Source organism: Dermochelys coriacea, chromosome 4 (genome assembly GCF_009764565.3).
Source record: "Dermochelys coriacea isolate rDerCor1 chromosome 4, rDerCor1.pri.v4, whole genome shotgun sequence".
Taxonomy (NCBI): Eukaryota; Metazoa; Chordata; order Testudines; family Dermochelyidae; genus Dermochelys; species Dermochelys coriacea.
Genome location: NC_050071.1, coordinates 53,542,879 through 53,561,267, shown reverse-complemented (window position 1 = coordinate 53,561,267; position 18,389 = coordinate 53,542,879). Strand labels below are relative to the sequence as shown.

At 41.6% G+C, this 18,389-nt stretch overlaps 1 protein-coding gene across 14 annotated transcripts in view; it reads left to right on the top strand.

The window, feature by feature from the left end:
* MGAT4D (MGAT4 family member D) overlaps positions 1–18,389 on the top strand; it is a 103,118-nt gene that overhangs the window by 27,023 nt on the left and 57,706 nt on the right. For 9 of the 14 annotated variants that reach the window (XM_038400429.2, XM_038400425.2, XM_038400427.2 and 6 more), the window contains 2 exons: positions 2,644–2,805; positions 14,888–15,028. In XM_038400429.2, the coding sequence (XP_038256357.1) occupies positions 2,644–2,805; positions 14,888–15,028 (303 nt within the window). Of the gene's footprint in view, positions 1–2,643; positions 2,806–9,462; positions 9,672–14,887; positions 15,029–18,389 lie in introns of those variants that run through there. The other 5 variants (XM_038400430.2, XM_043512829.1, XM_043512828.1 and 2 more) reach the window with 2 other exon arrangements.

The following is an 18,389-nucleotide window of genomic DNA, read 5'->3' as shown; positions in this document are numbered from 1 at the left end:
TAAATGCAAAATAGCTCCACTGAAGTCCATGAGGTAGTCCCATCAGAAAATTGGCATGTTGTTCAGGCACACTGTGTTCTGTCTGCTATTAAATACACAAACTTAGAATCCTTCTAAGATTGTTAAATAATGACACTCCACCCTCTACCCCAATCAAAGATAAGTCTTTAAAGATGGATTCCTATTCTTGGGTCTCAAGATTCATGCCTACAATGGTCAGGTATGCTTTGCTGCACTTGAAAAGCTTAGTGTTTAACTGGCTCTCCATAAGATAATAATCATGTGCCTTAGAGAAACATAATGGATGCCAATGCCATCAATCATCAGTTTTTTCTGTCACCATGTGACCATGTGGTCAGTATTGCATCATTTTTTTTTCCTGTTGAGAAAGCAAATGATAAAATCTGGATTAACTATGATTGTACTTAGAAGGTAAAAAGCACTATTGTAGTGTTTCTGTTTTACTTACGCTAACCACAAATGCATACAGAGTGACACAAATTTACCTGAGATCCTCTTTCAAAAAAGTTTTCAGTCTAAAGTCTATTAAGCCTTGTGTAGACTAGAGAAATTTATCATGAGCTTGATCCAATAAAGAGCTTGTTTTTGTGTGTAATTTTAAACATGTGAGTAATCAGAGACTATTAGGCATGTATTGAAATGCTTTACTGGTTCAAGGCCTACGCTAGGAGAAGTGTGCCCCTCCCCCTCCATTTCCACTGTCATGAATTGCCAACGTGCTTCAGATAGTTTACATGCATCTGGCTTAGATTTGTTTCAGTAGAATTAAATAGTGGTTTAGTCTGAACCATATCAGCCCACTCTATGCTAGTGCCATTTTGGACTGCACTAATTTAATGACTGTCCCATAGTGCTCTGGTGTCTTTTCAAAGCCTCCTAGAACCCACTGCTTCTGGCAGTTGTGCCAGGAACTGTGGGACCAGTATTCAGAGGGCATTGAACAGCACTAGTATCGGACATGCAAAGCTACTACGACAGTTCCAAGCACAAATCCACAAGGCTAGTGTGGTTGTATCATTTGTGTTTAATCCAGTTAAATACCAATGGTTTAATTAGGAAGAGTTCAATTTTGGTAGTATAGGAAAGCTTATTAGACATTGCAGAACAATCAAAAATTGAATAAATGCAAATGGAAGTGAAGAGTATAATGTTCGTAGCTGGACTGCTTTGTGGAACATGAACACAGTTAAGAGTGTTTTGTTTTGTTTTTAATGAGGGCAGTGTCTATTATTGTACCTTATAGATTGTTAGCTCCTTTTAAAGGTTAGCTTTTTAGTTACAAAAAGTTCTTAAGGTTTTTTGTTTGTGTGTAGGAATCTCCCTTTGAGCCACTTAAGGATTTATTTGCTTACGCTGTACTTTATTGTCTGTATAGCTTTGTTTCTCTTTCGTGGTTCCTATTTTTAATTTAAATGGACAGTTTTTAAGTTGTTTTAAATGATCATCACTCACTGCTGATTGAAAGCAATCAGTGACTTAATACTGTGCCAGAAATGCACTTGTAAGGTATATCTAAGAAGTTAATATAAGTGCTCCCTTTTTTGTTTGGTGATTGGTCAGTTTAGTGTAGAGAGTGTGATATGCATGAATATATTGCTTCAAGAGGTCCACGTTCAGGAGCTGAAGTCAAAACATTCTTACCCGCTCCTGAATTATTTAATAAATCTGACCCATTAGCATAGGATAGCCTCAAAGAAATTCTGGATGATTATTAGTGATAGATGAACCTTTGAAAACTTGGAGGTTTTTTGGTCCAGTTTAGATAAGAACCCAAAAATAGGGATGCTTTTCCAGACTTCTTGGATTTGTAAAACTAAGCTTTGAGTCTCATGGGAACAAGTTCTCTTGATAGATTTTCAGTTCCACTTCCAGGTCTTTTACTTCTGGCCTCGGATTAAACCAGGAAGTGCAGAGGTACACCACAAGTTAAAAACAGTGTAGGGGGGGGGTTGTGGGGAGGGGAGATGGGGTGTTAGTGAAGGGACTCCTCTTATAGATTGTGGTCAATGACGGTTATACGATCTATTTTAAGAATCAGGAAGGAAGGATTTCATGAAAAAAAATGAATCCAATTACTACGAAGTTCTTCATTATAATTCACTTCTGGAGGAAGAGCGTGCATTAGTCTATTGTAGATCATTATGCTTGTCCTAGCTTGTAGCTACCAAACCTACACTTTGACCCAAGTGACTTTTTATCCCTATTGCTAATGTGCATGTCCTTACCCTTATCTCCTACTTTAGCTATCATCCAGTTCTCTCACTCAGTCATCTCATGCTCCTCTAATCTGTCCAGAAATCATCCTTCTTGCCTGTCACTGGGACCATGCCATCCCCCATTTCAATTTCTTCTACAGGCTTTGTCATCCTCAGTATTGTGTTCAGACTTCTTGTCCTCACTTTCAAGGTTTTGTATAACTGTGCTCTCCTGAATACTGTCTTTATTTCTTAGCATTCTGTCCCCTTCTTCACTCCACCAATAAACCTTGAATCAGCTCTTTTATTTTCTGTTTTCACTCTCTTTTCATTCTCTTTCCATCCTGTCCCCTATTCCTGAACTCCCTCCTTATTCTAGTATATGGTTAATCCCTCCTTGAAGAAACCATTTACGTTTTCATTGCAGGAAGTGGCTTAGACATGTACCAAAGCCAGTTTTTGGAACTTCATCAAAGATTGTTATATGCTGAAAAAGAAAATAAAAAAAGATCCCGTGAATTGAGCATTGTCCTGGATGCAGTTAAACGGGTAGTTGCGGAGAGACTGAACTCTACAGCAAATCATACAGGTTTGTGCTCATAAAAATTTTTCTTCCAAAAGAGATTAAATTATTATATACTCTGGGCCCAATTCTGCTTCCACTAATGTTAATGGGAACAAATCTATTAACTTTGATGATGGCAGCATCAGGCCCTTATATGTTTAAAAAGAAGATGAGAGAAGACTTTTACCATTCTTTAATTAGGTCCTAATAATACTTACCTAATGCATGACAATTTATGGGATTGGTTGCTTGGAACCTGAGAGAACTCTAAGAACATTTTTCTATCATTCTTTTTTCTTTTTATTTGTCTTGTGAAGAGTCCTTATTACCTTTTCACCCCAAATTTCAAAAGAGGGAACATTTAAAAAATCTATGAAATGTTTACCCCTTTCTCATCCTGCTTTGCTTATGAGAAGCAGACTAAAACACATTTATTACCAAAAGTCTCTCTTTCTCTTGCATCTTCGCACTCTCACGCACCTTCGGTACATTTTTAAAGTTGGACAACAAATACTAGAAGTAATTCCAATTCAGTTAATCATATTCTGTTGACCTGACTTTCCGCTCTAATTTAATTAGAGCTTTTATTCACTTCTCCTTTTAAAAACACATTAGGTCTTATGCTTCAGCAGCTACTGCACATACTCAGGACGATCTATCTCCACTCTAGTGGTTGCAGTATGATGGATTAGGCAGATAGCCCTGTCCCCTGGACGAGGAGTAAGGCAGAGCAGGAGCTGGCCATCTCACATCCCTGATGATATAGGCACAGTTTTCTCCAAAAGCTGTTCTCATTGCTGCTAACCCCATTATCAAGAGGGAGTGGAGAGAATGAGAGGGGCTGCCTTCTTTTGGGGAGATAGATTAGAAATGTTATGTTGTAGTTGAAATGTGGGACATTGTGGTCTCAACACAAACTATTTAAGAATTATTTCTGACAGAATACATGGAGTTAAATCTACATAGAAAAAAGCTTTGGGTTTTTATAATTCAAATATTGTATTAAAAATTGAAAGGGAGGAGGAATTAAGATGTGCATCATTGTCCTCCTGACCACTTCACCTGTATGTGCAATCCTGTTTCCTCACTTGTTTTTTTTGTTTTTTAGTTCCCAGTCCAGCATTGACTCAATTCACATGCTTAAAATTAAGCAAATGCTTAGGTGTTTGCAGGATCTGGCCTTGGATTATAAACACTGGAATAGAGTCCATGTTGTAGGATTTTTGCCCCATGGCTACCTCAGTGAGGGCCTGCTTCTGACTGAGATCTATGTAATAATTTGGGGCAGTCCTCTTCCCATATTCAGAAATCAAGGTCAGCTGGGGAAGAATTTAGGCTACCAGGTTGGTGGTACCACATAGGAAGCCAGGTAGGGAGACGAGAGAAGGAGATATGCAGTAAATAACAACTTTTTCTACCCGTACAAAACAAAAACATACCTTATACACAACATTTTTAGCCACCGAGGCTGCAAGGAGCTCCTTGCAGGATCAGAACCTAAATTTGTGTGTGGTAAAAGGCAATCTTTGAAGAAGCAGCTTTTCACCCCTCAATACAGTGATGACTGAGTGGAGAATTTCCACCTAAACAACACAATAGTTCAGAGTGTCCATAGCATTCTGCCTATTAAAGCTGGTTGAAAAACAATTTTATGACAAAATTTGAAGTTTCCATTTCACAGGACTCAAATCAAACATTAAAAAAAACCTTTTTGTTACGTATTTTTTTGAAAAAAATTAACTTTCATTTTTCCATTTTCTGCCCCTCTTCTCTTTTGTGTCACCGAGTGAAATAAAATTAACAATATCCACAATTTTTTTTCACTTCTTCCTTTTTTTCTCTCTTTTCTCCATTTTTCCCTAGTTGAGGGAGTTTTGAAAAGTTACAGAATGGAAAAAGGAGTAGAAGGGAATGTGGAGAAAAAGCTCTAGACATCATTCATTCTTTTGTATTCAGTGGCAAAAAAAGAGAAAAAACATTTAAAATGGGGGGTTCAATTCACAACAAAATGAAAATTTTCCCTTCCAAATTTCTTGTACCATTTTTTTTGTCAGTCAATTTTTCCTATAAATGCTATTTTAGCAGGAATAATTTCTACTTGAAAAATTTTGACCAACTCTACTATCCATGTCATAAATTCCACTGTCCTTGCTGTCATAGGTAAGGAATGGAAAAGGCAGGTAACAGGGAGTTGTGGAGAACAGGAAATCAGAGTCCTGTTTCTGCTAACTTGCACCCAGTGAGTAGGTTTGGGGGGGGGGGGTTCGAGTGATTGCACATGTGCATTCCACTCCACGTGCATGTGGGCCCCAAGCAGTCACCAGAAATTTTTCCCTCAGTGGTACCCATGAGGGCGGCTCGAGCGCCCTCAGGTGCTATGGACTCATAGCACCATTATAAAGTACCCAGCTGACCCCGTACCCCCTCAGTTCCTTCTTACTGCCCATGATGGTCACTTGAACTTCTGTCCTTGCTTTGGCAAGCTCTATGTGGTTTTTCCTTTTTGCATATCTGTACATAGTTGTAAATAGTTTAGTCGTTTTTTAGTGAAAACCCAAAAGCAAAGAATCCAAGCAACTGGATTTATTCGGTAGAATATTTTATTCTTCAGGATTGCAAACCAGCAGGTGCTGCTAAGCAGATATGATTTCAACATGTGGGATTCATGCAGAAGTCAAGGACTTGCTCCCTCAGGACACCAGGCAAGAGTTCTCCTTGTTGGTGGACAAGGGAAAATCAGTAGTAAGGGTCTCGTTGCAAGCTGCTTTGGATGCAGCTGATTCGGCGGCCAGGTTCATGGCTTCAGCAGTAGCCATGCATAGGAGTTCATGGCTACAGTCTTTGTGTCTCCTGAGGAGGTCAAGCAAACCCTTCAGGATCTACCCTCGATTCAGATTCATAGTGAACCACACATACTACCAATTCATGGTACAGGAACTCCTCACTTAAAGTCGTCCCAGTTAACATTGTTTCGTTGTTACATTGTTACGTTGCTGATGAATTAGGGAACATGCTCGTTTAAAGTTGTGCAATGCAATGTTGTTTGGCAACCGCCTGCTTTGCTCTTGCAGGAAGAGCAGTCCATTGGAACTAGCTGGTGGGCGGTTGGAACTAGGGTGGACTGGCAGCCCCCCTATCAGCTCCCTGCTCCCCTAAGTTCCCTGTGCAGCAGCTGCTCAGCAGGTTATCAATTGCCCGCAGTTCAGCTGTACCTCCCCGCACTGCCATGTGCTGCTCCTGCCCTCTGACTTGGAGCTGCTCCCCAACACTCCTGCTTGCTGTGGGGGCAGAGAGGAAGAAGAGGGGGGCTAATGTCAGGGTGTTCCCCTCCCCCCTGCTCCTGCACCCCGCTTACCCCATCTTCCATAGAGCAGGGGGGACACACGGACGGAGGGAGCTGTGCTCTGGTCTCAGCTTGCTGAAATAATTAACAAGGCAGTGTACTTCTGACAAGGGCAGCTCAAATTTTGCCACCCCAAGCAGTGAAAAAAAACTGCCACCGCAGATGGCAAAAGGAAGAAGCTGCCGCTGATTTGCCGCCGCTGCTGGAGGAACAGAGAAGCTGTCGCCAAATTGCTGCTGTGGCCAGAGGAACTGCCACCCCATTCTCAATGCCACCTCAAGCACCTGCTTGGAAAGCTGGTCCCTGGAGCCGGTCCTGCTTCTGACCCCACTCTTCATACTTAAAGGGGAATGTGCATCTCTGTCTATCAAACACATACAGGGTGTGTCTCTGTCTCTGTCTGCCCTCCGTCCTTTCCTGCTGCCTTGTAGAGTGTGAGAGTTAACCCTTGAGGGCTCAGCCAATTGCTAGTTCATCATTTAGCAGTGAGGCATTCCCTGGGAAATATCCCACCCTCTGAATCCTCCATCTCAACCAAGCTTCACAATCATCATCACTGTGTACCGGTATTAAATTGTTTGTTTAAAACTTACTGTGTGTGTGTGTGTGTGTGTGTGTGTATATATATATAAAGTCTTTTGTCTGGTGAAAAAAATTTCCCTGGAACCTAATCCCCTCATTTACATTAAGTCTTATGGGGGAAACTGGGTTCGCTTAACATCATTTTGCTTAAAGTCGCATTTTTCAGGAACATAACTACAATGTTAAGTGAGGAGTTCCTGTACTCCCGTTCTGCCTGTCTGCAGCTCCTAGGGTGTTTACAAAATGTATGGTGATAGTGGCAGCCTTCCAAAGAGAGCAGGTCTACCCTTATCTGGATGACTGGCTAATCAAGGGATGGTCCAGGGCTCATGTAGTATCCAGCTTTGGGCTCATCTAGTTGATTTTCAAGGCCCTAGGCCTCCTGATAAATGTGTAGAAATGTACCCTCGCTCCAATACAGAGGATAGTGTTTATCGGAGCGGTATTCAACACCACTCAAGCCAGAGCCTACTTTCCAAAGGGTTATTTTAAGACAACTATGTCCCTAATAGCACACTTCAAAGGCCATCCCATCGCAACATCCAGAACTTGTCTGAGGCTTTTAGGCCACATGGCTTCATGAACATATGTGGTGCAGCATTCAAGGCTGCACCTCAAGCCCCCCCACACGTTGCTGGCCTCAGTGTACTCACCAAACTGCCACCATCTGGATTTTGTACTCACGGTGCCCCCTCATGTTCTTGGCTCCCTCAATTGGTGGATCGACCTTCTCAATGTTTGTGCAGGGGTTCCCTCTATATGGCCCCAACCGTCAGTGACCCTGATCTCAGATGCATCAGCACTAGGGCAGGGAGCTCACCTGGGGTCCCTCAGAACTCAAGGTCTTTGGTCTCCAGAACTTTCTCTCCACATCAGTGTCCAAGAACTCAGAGCAATTCACCTAGCCTGCTAGGCTTTCCTGCCACATATTACAGGCAGAGATTTGTTTGTTCTTCAGGACAACGTTGCTGCCATGTTCCATCTCAACAGGCAAAGAGGAGTTTGCTCTTCCAGCCTATGTCAGGAAGTGATTTAACTATGGGAATTCTGTATAGTCCACTCAGTCAACCTAGAGGCCTCTTACCTTCCAGGAGCCCAAAACGAGCTGGCAGATCTCCTAAGCAGGACTTTCTCCAGTCACCATGAATGGTCCCTTCGCCCGGAAGTGGCGAGGGATGTTTTCCAGCAGTGAGGGACTCCCGAGATAAACCTGTTTGCAACCCAGTACAACAAAGCATCACCAATTCTGCTCCCTGTAAGGCTACAGTCCAGGGTCTATCTCACATGTCTTTCTGATACCATGGATGGAATACCTTTACTACACTTTCCCCCCCCCGCCCCGTCCCACTTGTACACAGAGCACTTCTAAAGATCAAGTGGGACCGGGACCAGGTCATTTTGATAGTCCCAGCATGGCCCTGCCAACACTGGTTCTGCCACTTTGCTAGCCTCTCAGTGGTGACTCCAATCCCACTTCCGTTACACCTGCACCTGATCTCTCAGGACCATGGTCGACTGCTCCATCTGAACCCAAGCTCCCTTCCCCTAATGGCCTGGAAGCTCTATGGTTAAACCTCAAAGAGCAGGCTTGCTCAGCGGAAGTTCATCAGGTTCTACTGGGGAGTAGGAAGCCCTCAACCAGGGCTATTTACCTTTACAAGCGGAAGCAGTTTTCGGTCTGCGTGTTCCAAAGTGGGATCTTGCCCATGTAGTCATCCTTACAAGAAAGACTTGAGTATCTATTACACCTGAAGCAGCATGATTTAGCTATCTCCTCTATCAACATTCACCTTGCAGCAATAGTGGCTTTCCACCCCTGGGTAGATAACCAGTCCGTGTTTTCACATCACATGTCCATCTGATTTCTGAAGCGACTAGAGCTATTATATCCTCAAATAAGAGAGCCAGTTCCTCCCTGGGACCTGAACTTGGTCTTATTAAAACTCATGGAATCTCCATTTGAACCGTTGGCAACGTGTTCCTTATTGTACCACTCCTGGAAAGTGGTTTTCTTAGTGGCCATCACTTCGGCGTTGGAGTTCAGGGCCCTCATATTAGAGCCTCTAGACACAGTCTTCTTTAAAGACAAAGTTCAGTTACCCATCATTTCCTTACCTCACCCCAGTTTCCTACCAAAGGTAGTATCATAATTTTATAACAATTGGCCAATCTACCTTCCGGTCTTGTACCCTAAGCTGCATGCAAATAGAGAGGAGCAGCACCTTCACTTATAGGGCTCGCCTAACGTCCAAGCTTTCTACATAGAATGGAGTAAGCCATTCAGAAAGTCCACTCAGCTGTTTGTAGCAAACAAGATGAAGGGTCTCCTGATCTCATCTCTTCCTGGATTAAGTCTTGTACTCATGCTAGTTACAATCAAGCGGGGGTACCGCCTTCCAGCTATCACATGGCTTGTTCCACAAGGTCACAAGCATGGTCAGCAGTATTCGGAGAGCAGATCTCTGTCCAGGACGTTTGTAAAGCAGTGACTTGGTCATTGTGCATACGCTCTCCTCTCATTACGTACTCCTCTCTGGCGCGTACAGCAGTCCAGAGATGATACCAAATTTGATCGAGCTGTCCTGCAGTCTTGTGTCCATGAACTCCAATCCCTCCACCTATTCAACTGCTAGGGAGTCACCTGGAGTGGAATGCACATATGCAATCACTTGAAGAAAAAACAGTTAATAACTTTCTGAAACTGTTGTTCTTTGACATGTCCATTCCACGACCCACCCTCTTACTCCTCTCCATAGGAGTCTTCTGGAAAGAAAGAACTGAGCAAGCATGGGGTTGGCTGGGCACATTATACCAGCACTATGAGCACACAGCACTAGAGAGTGCTCGAGCTGCCCTGACAGGTACCACTGATGGAAAAAATTCCAGCAACTGTGCTTGGGGCGCGTACACACCTGGAGTGGAATGGACATGTGCAACACGACTCAAAGAACAACAGTTATGAAAGGTTAGTAATAATTTTTTCTTTGTTTTAGGATGCCTAGGGGGTTGCCTTCTGATGTTGGACAGCAATCAATCAATCAGTCTGTTATGGAGCTAACAGCTGTGGAGATGTGGCTTTTCAAGGTTCATGCAGCTTGGAAGGCTATTATTGTTTGTGTTGGATAGAACTCACTGCTGTATAAGTCTGGTACAGAATGCCTTCTGTCTTCCCACCTCCGTGGGGACTGCATTTCAGGGCTGGTCTACACTACACAGTTTGGTCGACATAAAGCAGCTTATGTCAACCTAATTATGTCGGTGTCTACACTACAATCTTCCTCCCACCAATGCAAGTTCCCTATTACACTGACATCATAACTCCACCTCCACAAGAGGTGTAAGGCTTATGTTGGTGTAGATAGCATGATGCACTGTCTCTGTAGACACTGCATCCCCTACATCAGCTGTCTTGTCAATTTCACAGCAGGAGTTGTGAAATTGACAAGGAAGCCCCTGCTCCTCTGGAGAGCTGGGCGGCTGGATCCTGCTTTGGACTGGGAGCTGGGGTGAGAAGCCTCAGTGGCCTCTACCCACTCCCTGTCATGTGAGCCATGTAATTGACAAGACTGCCTGGCTCCCAGCAGGGAACGAGCAGGCAGAGGGAGCCGAGAAGCGGGGGGCAGCTGGCCCCTGCTCTCCAGTGGTGAGAAGCCCCAGGTGGCTTCCCCCAGCTCCTGGCGAGGAACGGATAGGGGAGAAGCTGTGGGTGACTTCCCCTGGCTCCTGGCAGGGAATAGAAAGCCGGGGGCAGGGGCAGCTGCCAGGAGCCAGTTGTGCAGCCAGGCTCCCGTCAGAGAACTGCCAGCTCTCAGCTCCCTATGCTGGCCCTCTTAGGTCGGTGGAAGCGATTCTGATGAGGACACGCTCTGTCAATCCAAGGAGGGGAGAGTGGATGCACCACTGCAGTAATTACTGCTGTGAGCTGTAAGTTGACCTAATATAGGTTGACTTAAGTTTGTAGTGTAGACATACCCACAGTGGTAGTAATTACTGTGAGTGTACAGTGGTTAACTTCAGAGGCAAATGGCCAGTGCACATTTTACTTGTACATCAGTCATGATAATTATGGTTATGATTTGTGTGTGCCTATTGCTGAAAAGCATTTTGAAATCCTTTTGAATGAAAAGTGATGCATAAATGTGAGCCACTATAATATCTTAATATGGCCAATGTGCTTTCACAAGTATATAGCAATTATTTTTTGTTTCAGTTATCCTTTTTATGAAATTCTGCAATGAAAGGAACTCATTGGGAAGTGCAATGGGATTCATACCATGTAATAACTGCTTTTCAAGAACTACAAGCATCAAGTGCTTATATGATAGCATTATGACAGGAGGCATTAGGCATGAGTCTGCTCATTCCTATTTTTATTTCTGGCACATAGTTTTACTTTCCTTTTGACTCTGTGCCATTCTTTCCTCCCCATTCTAACAGCTTACCTTTCTTTATTATTATTATTTCTTAAATTACCTAGAAAGTCAACACTAGAGAGAAAGGTAAAACAACCTCTGAAGGTTAATCAAGCCCCATTGTTGATGTGTTTGACTTTGAATCTGCTTCTTCGTAGCAGGGAGATGTCCTTCTCAGAAATCCTTTGATTATCAAAACAAGTTATTAATTTGTTTGGGTTTTTTAGAGGAAAATTTTAAATGGGTTAAAAGTTAATACCCAGACCTTTCAAGAGGGAGGGTATATTCAAAAATTAGAATACAAGTTTTGGAACATTATGCTCCTGTCAAAAAACCCAAAGAATCTTGGACCAAGGCTTGGGGCTCACTCAGTTCCATCAAGCTCATACTTGGTGGAGCTCCAGGAGGTAGGGGAGAGAAAGGTGACTAATTTATGACAAACCAGCAAGGATTTGCAAAGCACAGTAAACTCTAGCCCCATCTATCACTTCTCCAGTATGACACATACATGGCTATTCTGGCTTTATGATGGTGTGACGGGGTGTATAAACCCTGCACAAGTCAGAAAAGCATTAAAGGACTGCTTGGCGCTCAGTCAGCTCAGCACTGTGATACCTGAAACAGGTGTTGGACTTTGAAAGATGAGCTAAAAAGTTGCTGGCTGGCTGGGAGGGAGAGCAGACTTTCGGCTCTCAGTGTGGGTGGGAAGGTTGGTTGGGGCCAGGAACTCAGGAATGGTTACCTGTTAGAGCCCTCCCTCCCCCACTCCCCTATCCCTCTGCCTTAGGGTTTGGAAGAGTTGTGTTTATTTTGGACTAGAAGAGATGGTACTTTTATCTGACCTAGCTGGAGGGCTAGGTCACCTTAACCTGAAAGCTTTTGGCAGCTGGGCTGTTCTGCTTGAGGCCAGGATGGAAACGGGCAGAGCCACTGCTGCACCACACCATTTGAGGGCATGCAGAGAGAGTTAGTAGCCACTGATTGCTTTGTGCAACTTGGAGATAACCCAGTACCAGCAGAATTCCAGTTTTCTGGGTGCTTTGCACAGACTGAAAAGTACAAAACCTCTAGAAGCAGAGCTGAGGATATGGCCCCTGAAGTCTACTCAGTCTTTTCTCAGACAAATCAGAGGAGTTTTGCTCTCTTTCAGGCCTATATATGTGCTTGTTCTCATATATACCTACATAAGCATAGGTAATCCCAGGGACAGGGAGGGAATGACATAGACAGAATTCTCATATGATGTACATAGGAGTCCCACTTGTGTCAGGACAGCAGAAATAAGCCCTAAGGCAACTGGTAAAGTTAAATTTTGTAATGATTTCTTGCTAGCTGTTTAGCAGGTACACATTTGAGTGAAAAAGATCTTTTGCTGCTCATGTTCCTTTCTTAAAACAAAACAAAGAGTAAGGTCTTTCATTTAGTCCTTTCAAATATTTATTAGCTTACCTAATGGTACCCATCATCTTTGCACATTGGGTTCCTTGTATTAATTAAGTGGAAAATATTTTTGTTTCACAGCTTTTAATTGACCTCTGAATGATTTTAGGAACAGGCTATATAGGTTTTTAGTAGCTTTTATAATCCTATATTTTAGCAATTTCCTAGCATTTATTCTGAGTAATGTTTCACAAAACTGGAGCCCATAGAAATGTAATATATTTATATCTAGACAGATAAAGTTAGCAAGTGACAATTTTCAACTTTAATTGATTGTATTTGGTAAATTTGGATTATTTTTATAAATTCACATTTGGATTATTTCAACATTGGTATGTATTTTAATTAAATGTCGCCTCCCTTTTAAAATTCTGAAGACTCAAGAATAAAGTGCTACATATTACTCTTTGCTACTGCAGCTTTTGTTTGCTCAATATCTGTTTAAAGGTCATGGTCTCATTGTCCTTGTAAACAATGGGAGTTCTAACTGTATAAGGACATCTGATTCAGGCCCTTCATGTGCTCAGTTAAAAACTCCATGTATTGCATTCTAAGAGAGAAGGTTCACCATTTGCCTGCTGGGAAATACTGGAAGTTGTGGATTAGGAATTACTGATATTAATGATATTTCTTGTTTGTTTACAACTGACAAAAATTATCCTCTCTAATTTTTTGTTACACCGACTTGTTGGCTCTTCTCTCAAATGAGGCTTAATCCTGCAACTGCTTATGCATAAGCAGAGCACCAACAGAGCCCCACTGAAATCAGTGGACCTGTGTATGGATGCAGGAGTCTGCCTATGTGAAAGCAGTTGCAGGACTGGGGCATTTAACAGTAAAATCTCTGGGTAAGGGACTCTCTCTTACTATGTTTTTTGTAGAAATCCTAATACAGTAGGGTCCCAATCTGATTGGGACTTCTCGGTGCTACTGTAATACAAACTAGAGCTGGTCAGAAAATTAATTTTCAATCCTGCAAAAAAGAAAAGATTTTAAAAATATGTTTTGGGTCAGCTGAAACAAAACATTCTGATACATATGAAGAGTTTCAATTTTGACACTTAATTTTTTATATAAAATTAAATTTCAAAATAAGAAATCAAAACTTTTTGTTCCAAAAATATTAAACCAGGACACTTTGACAATTTCAAAACAATTCTTGCAATTTTTTCTAATTTTTTTTTCAAAATCAGTATAATTTTATGAAAAATTTTGGTTTTGTTTAAATAGCATTTTCTGACAGCAAACTGTTCTGAAGACATATTTCTGACCAACTGTAATACAAACTGTCATAAATATAAAGGGAAGGGTAAACACCTTTAAATCCCTCCTGGCCCGAGGCAAAACCCTTTCACCTGTAAAGGGTTAAGAAGCTAGGATAACCTCACTGGCACCTGACCAAAATGACCAATGAGAAGACAAGATACTTTCAAAGCTGGGGGTGGAGGGAGAAACAAAGGTTCTCTCTGTCTGCGAGATGCTTTTGCCGGGACAAGAGCAGGAATGCAGGTCAGAACTCCTGTAAAGAGTTATTAAGCAATCTAGTTAGATATGCATTAGATTCTGTTTTGTTTAAATGGCTGATAAAATAAGTTGTGCTGAATGGAATGTGTATACCTGTTTTTGTGTCTTTTTGTATCTTAAGGTTTTGCCTAGAGGGATTCTCTATGTTTTGAATCTGATTACCCTGTAAGGTATTTACTATCCTGACTTTACAGAGGTTTTTCTTTTACTTTTTCTTTAATTAAAATTCTCTTTTAAGAACCTGATTTTTTTTCATTGTTCTTAAGATCCAAGGTTTTGGCTCTGTGTTCACCTATGCAAATTGGTGAGGATTTTTATCAAGCCTTCCCCAGGAAGGGGGTGTAGTGCTTGGGGGGATATTTTGCACGGGAGACGTTTACAAGTGGGCATTTCCCCTGTTCTTTGTGTAACACTTTGGTGACAGCGTTTAACCTAAGCTGGTTAGAATAAGCTTAGGGGGTCTTTCATGTAGATCCCCACATCTGTAGCCTAGAGTTCAGAGTGGGGAAGGAACCTTGACACAAAACACATCACAATAATAAACTCATTTGGGGCCTGTTCCTGCAGTCCATCAGAGACTTTGGGAAACTTGTTTTTGATTGAAGGATCTGCTATTTAACTTGTGCAATCAATAAGAAAGCTAATCATTCACCACCATGAAAAATAATGGATTTGACCTACAGTAATCTCTGATAAAATGTCTCTGATTTAATAAACTTATATTTGTAATATGCTAAACTTTTATTTGAGGGAAAATATTTGTCAGAATAATGACCCTCAATCCTCTTCTGCTTTTGTTTTTAAGATGTCATGAAGTGGAAAGTGTTAAATTTCATCAGCAAGTTCCCTTTGCATCTTACAAACATACACTACTACCTACCTCACCTCCGGGAGCATGAAAACAGCCTTTATCCAAATGTTGTCATTGGACAAGGGAGAACTGGAGGTAAGAGCTAAAATTTAATATTTGGTGGCATTTTTATTTTCACTTGAAGAGATGTACAAGGTTTGTAGTTTCAAAATTTGGCCTGTTAATATATAAATTTTTATCTTTATTATACCTGTTTGAAAATACCACTTAATTCTTTACAGTAGTTCAGTACATGTTTTTTCTGAAAACAAGTTCTAACAGCCTAGCAACTAACCGTACAGTCATTGTCCCCCCCCATTTTCCCCTGCAAAAAAACCCATAAAATGAAACAAGAAGAAAATAGTTCATTATCTCTTCTTAGGGAATTTCAGTAATTTTAGTTCATACCTGACATCTACAATTTGTCAGCAGAGATTGTTTTTAGTTGTGTATTATTTGAAGCTGCATGATCACATTGTCCAGAGTGAGTATGGTGATAAAAAGAAAAGAAGGCTTAATTTATGTCAGTAACTATACAAACTTTTAAATTGAAAATTTTTTGTGAGAAGAACAAACATACATTTTTATTACTAGGCTAGGAAGGTTATTCTCTTAGAATATTAATGCTTATATAATAAAAATCCTGTGGGACTCATTATTCTGTAGTACCCTTCTTAGAGGAAGCAGCACAACAGCTTGTTTTTCTTAAAACTTCTAACTAAAAGTGTAACTTTTGCTTCCCATTTCCTGCCACTCCTCCATCAACTTTTCCCATATCCCTCCTGATTATAGTATCTGGATGGCACACATAGGAGGTTGCCTTGGCTGAGTGGTCTAGGAATAGTACCATTTTCTCCTTCACCAGATGTCAGGAGGTTGTCTTCCCTTCCAGATGTACCTCAGTGATCTTACCTCAATACAATCTATTATGCAAATGGTTTAATTCAAACAAACACAAGATCTATTAAAAGCAGAGAAAAAAGTCAGATCCACACCAGCTCTGGGCCAGGACTCCAAGGGTGAGGTCCTTCTGCTACCTTGGACAGACCATCTCAGGTATGCCTTTCCTCCCGTCCTACTAATACCAGAAGTTCTAAGAAAGATTTGCCATGACAAAGCTTGGGTCACTCTTACTGTGCAGAACTGTCCCAGACACTTTTGGTTTTCAGACCTTCAGGAGATCTCAACCCATCTCAACCAAAAGCATCTGATCCTTTCCAGATCATCTGAATTAAGAGAATAGCAAAGCTAGACATCGCAACCCAGGCCCTCTTTTCATGGATTGGTATTTGGGTCGACATCATAGAATCATAGACTTTAAGGTCAGAAGGGACCATTATGATCATCTAGTCCGACCTCCTGCACAACACAGGCCACAGAATCTCACCCACCCGCTCCTGTAACAAACCCCTAACCTATGTCTGAGCTATTGAAGTCCTCAAATCGTGGTTTAAAGACTTCAAGGTGCAGAGTATCCTCCAGCAAGTGACCCGTGCCCCACTCTCCAGAGGAAGGCAAAAAAACCCCAGGGCCTCTGCCAATTTGCCCTGGAGGAAAATTCCTTCCCAACCCCAAATATGGCGATCAGCTAAATCCTGAGCATGTGGGCAAGACTCACCAGCCAGACACCCAGGAAAGAATTCTCTGGAGTAACTCAGATCCCACCACATCTAACATCCCATCACAGGCCATTCGGCATATCTACCTCTAATAGTTGAAGATCAATTAATTGCCAAAATTAGGCTATCCCATCATATCATCCCTTCCATAAACTTATCAAGCTTAGTCTTGAAGCCAAATATGTCTTTTGCCCCCACTGCTTCCCTTGAAAGGCTGTTCCAGAACCTCACTCCTCTGATGGTTAGAAACCTTCGTCTAATTCCTGATGGCCAGTTTATATCCATTTGTTCTTGTGTCCACACTGGTACTGAGCTTAAATAATTCTTTTCCCTTCATGATATTTATCCCTCTGGTATATTTATAGAGAGCAATCATATTTCCTCTCAGCCTTCTTTTGGTTAGGCTAAACAAGCCAAGCTCTTTGAGTCTCCTTTCATAAAACAGGTTTTCCATTCCTCGGATCATCCTAGTAGCCCTTCTCTGTACCTGTTCCAGTTTGAATTCATCCTTCTTAAACATGGGAGACCAGAACCACACAATATTCCAGATGAAGTTGGCCTTGTATAACGTTGCTATACACCAGTGCCTTGTATAACGGTACTAACACCTCCTTATCTCTACTGGAAATACCTTGCCTGATGCATCCCAAGATCGCATTAGCTTTTTTCATGGTCATATCACATTGGCAGCTAATAGTCATCCTGTGATCAACCAATACTCCGAGGTCCTCCTCCTCCTCTGTTACTTCCAAGTGATGCTTCCCCAGTTTATAACAGCAATTCTTGTTATTAATCCCTAAATGCATAACCTTGCACTTTTCACTATTAAATTTCATCCTATTACTATTACTCCAGTTTACAAGGTCATCCAAATCTTCCTGTATGATATCCTGGTCCTTCTCTGTATTGGCAATTCCTCCCAGCTTTGTGTCATCCGCAAACTTAATTAGCACATTCCCGCTTTTTGTGCCAAGGCCAGTAATAAAAAGATTAAATAAGATTGGTCCCAAAACCTGAGGAACTCCACTAGCTACTGCCTTCCAGCCTGACAGTTCACCTTTCAGTGTGACCCGTTGCAGTATCCCCTTTAACCAGTTCCTTATCCACCTTTCAATTTTCATATTGATCTCCATCTTTTCCAATTTAGCTAATAATTCCTCATGTGGACCTGTATCAAATGCCTTACTGAAATCGAGGTAAATTAGATCCACTGCATTTCCTTTGTCTAAAAAATCTGTTACCTTCTCAAAGAAGGAGATCTACCTTTTGTAAAACCGTGTTGTATTTTGTCCCAATTACCATTGACCACAATGTCCTTAATTACTTTCTCCTTCAAATTTTTTTCCAAGACCTTGCATACTACAGATATCAAACTAACAGGCCTGTAGTTACCCGGATCACATTTTTTTCCTTTCTTAAAAATAGGAACTATGTTAGCAATTCTCCAGTCATATGGTACGACCCCTGAGTTTACAGATTCATTACAAATTTTTGCTAATGGACTTGCAATTTCATGTGCCAGTTCCTTGAATATTCTTGGATGAAGATTATCTGGGCCCCCCGATTTAGTCCCATTAAGCTGTTCAAGTTTTTGGCTTCTACCTTGGATGTGGTGATATCTACCTCCATATTCTCATTCCCATTTGTCATCCTACCATTATCCCTAAACCCCTCATTAGCCTCATTAAAGACTGAGGCCAAGTATTTGTTTAGATATTGGGGCCATGCCTAGATTATCCTTTATCTCCACTCCATCTTCAGTGTTTAGCGGTCCCATTTCTTCTTTCTTTTGTTTTCTTCTTATTTATATGGCTATAGAACCTTTTACTATTGGTTTT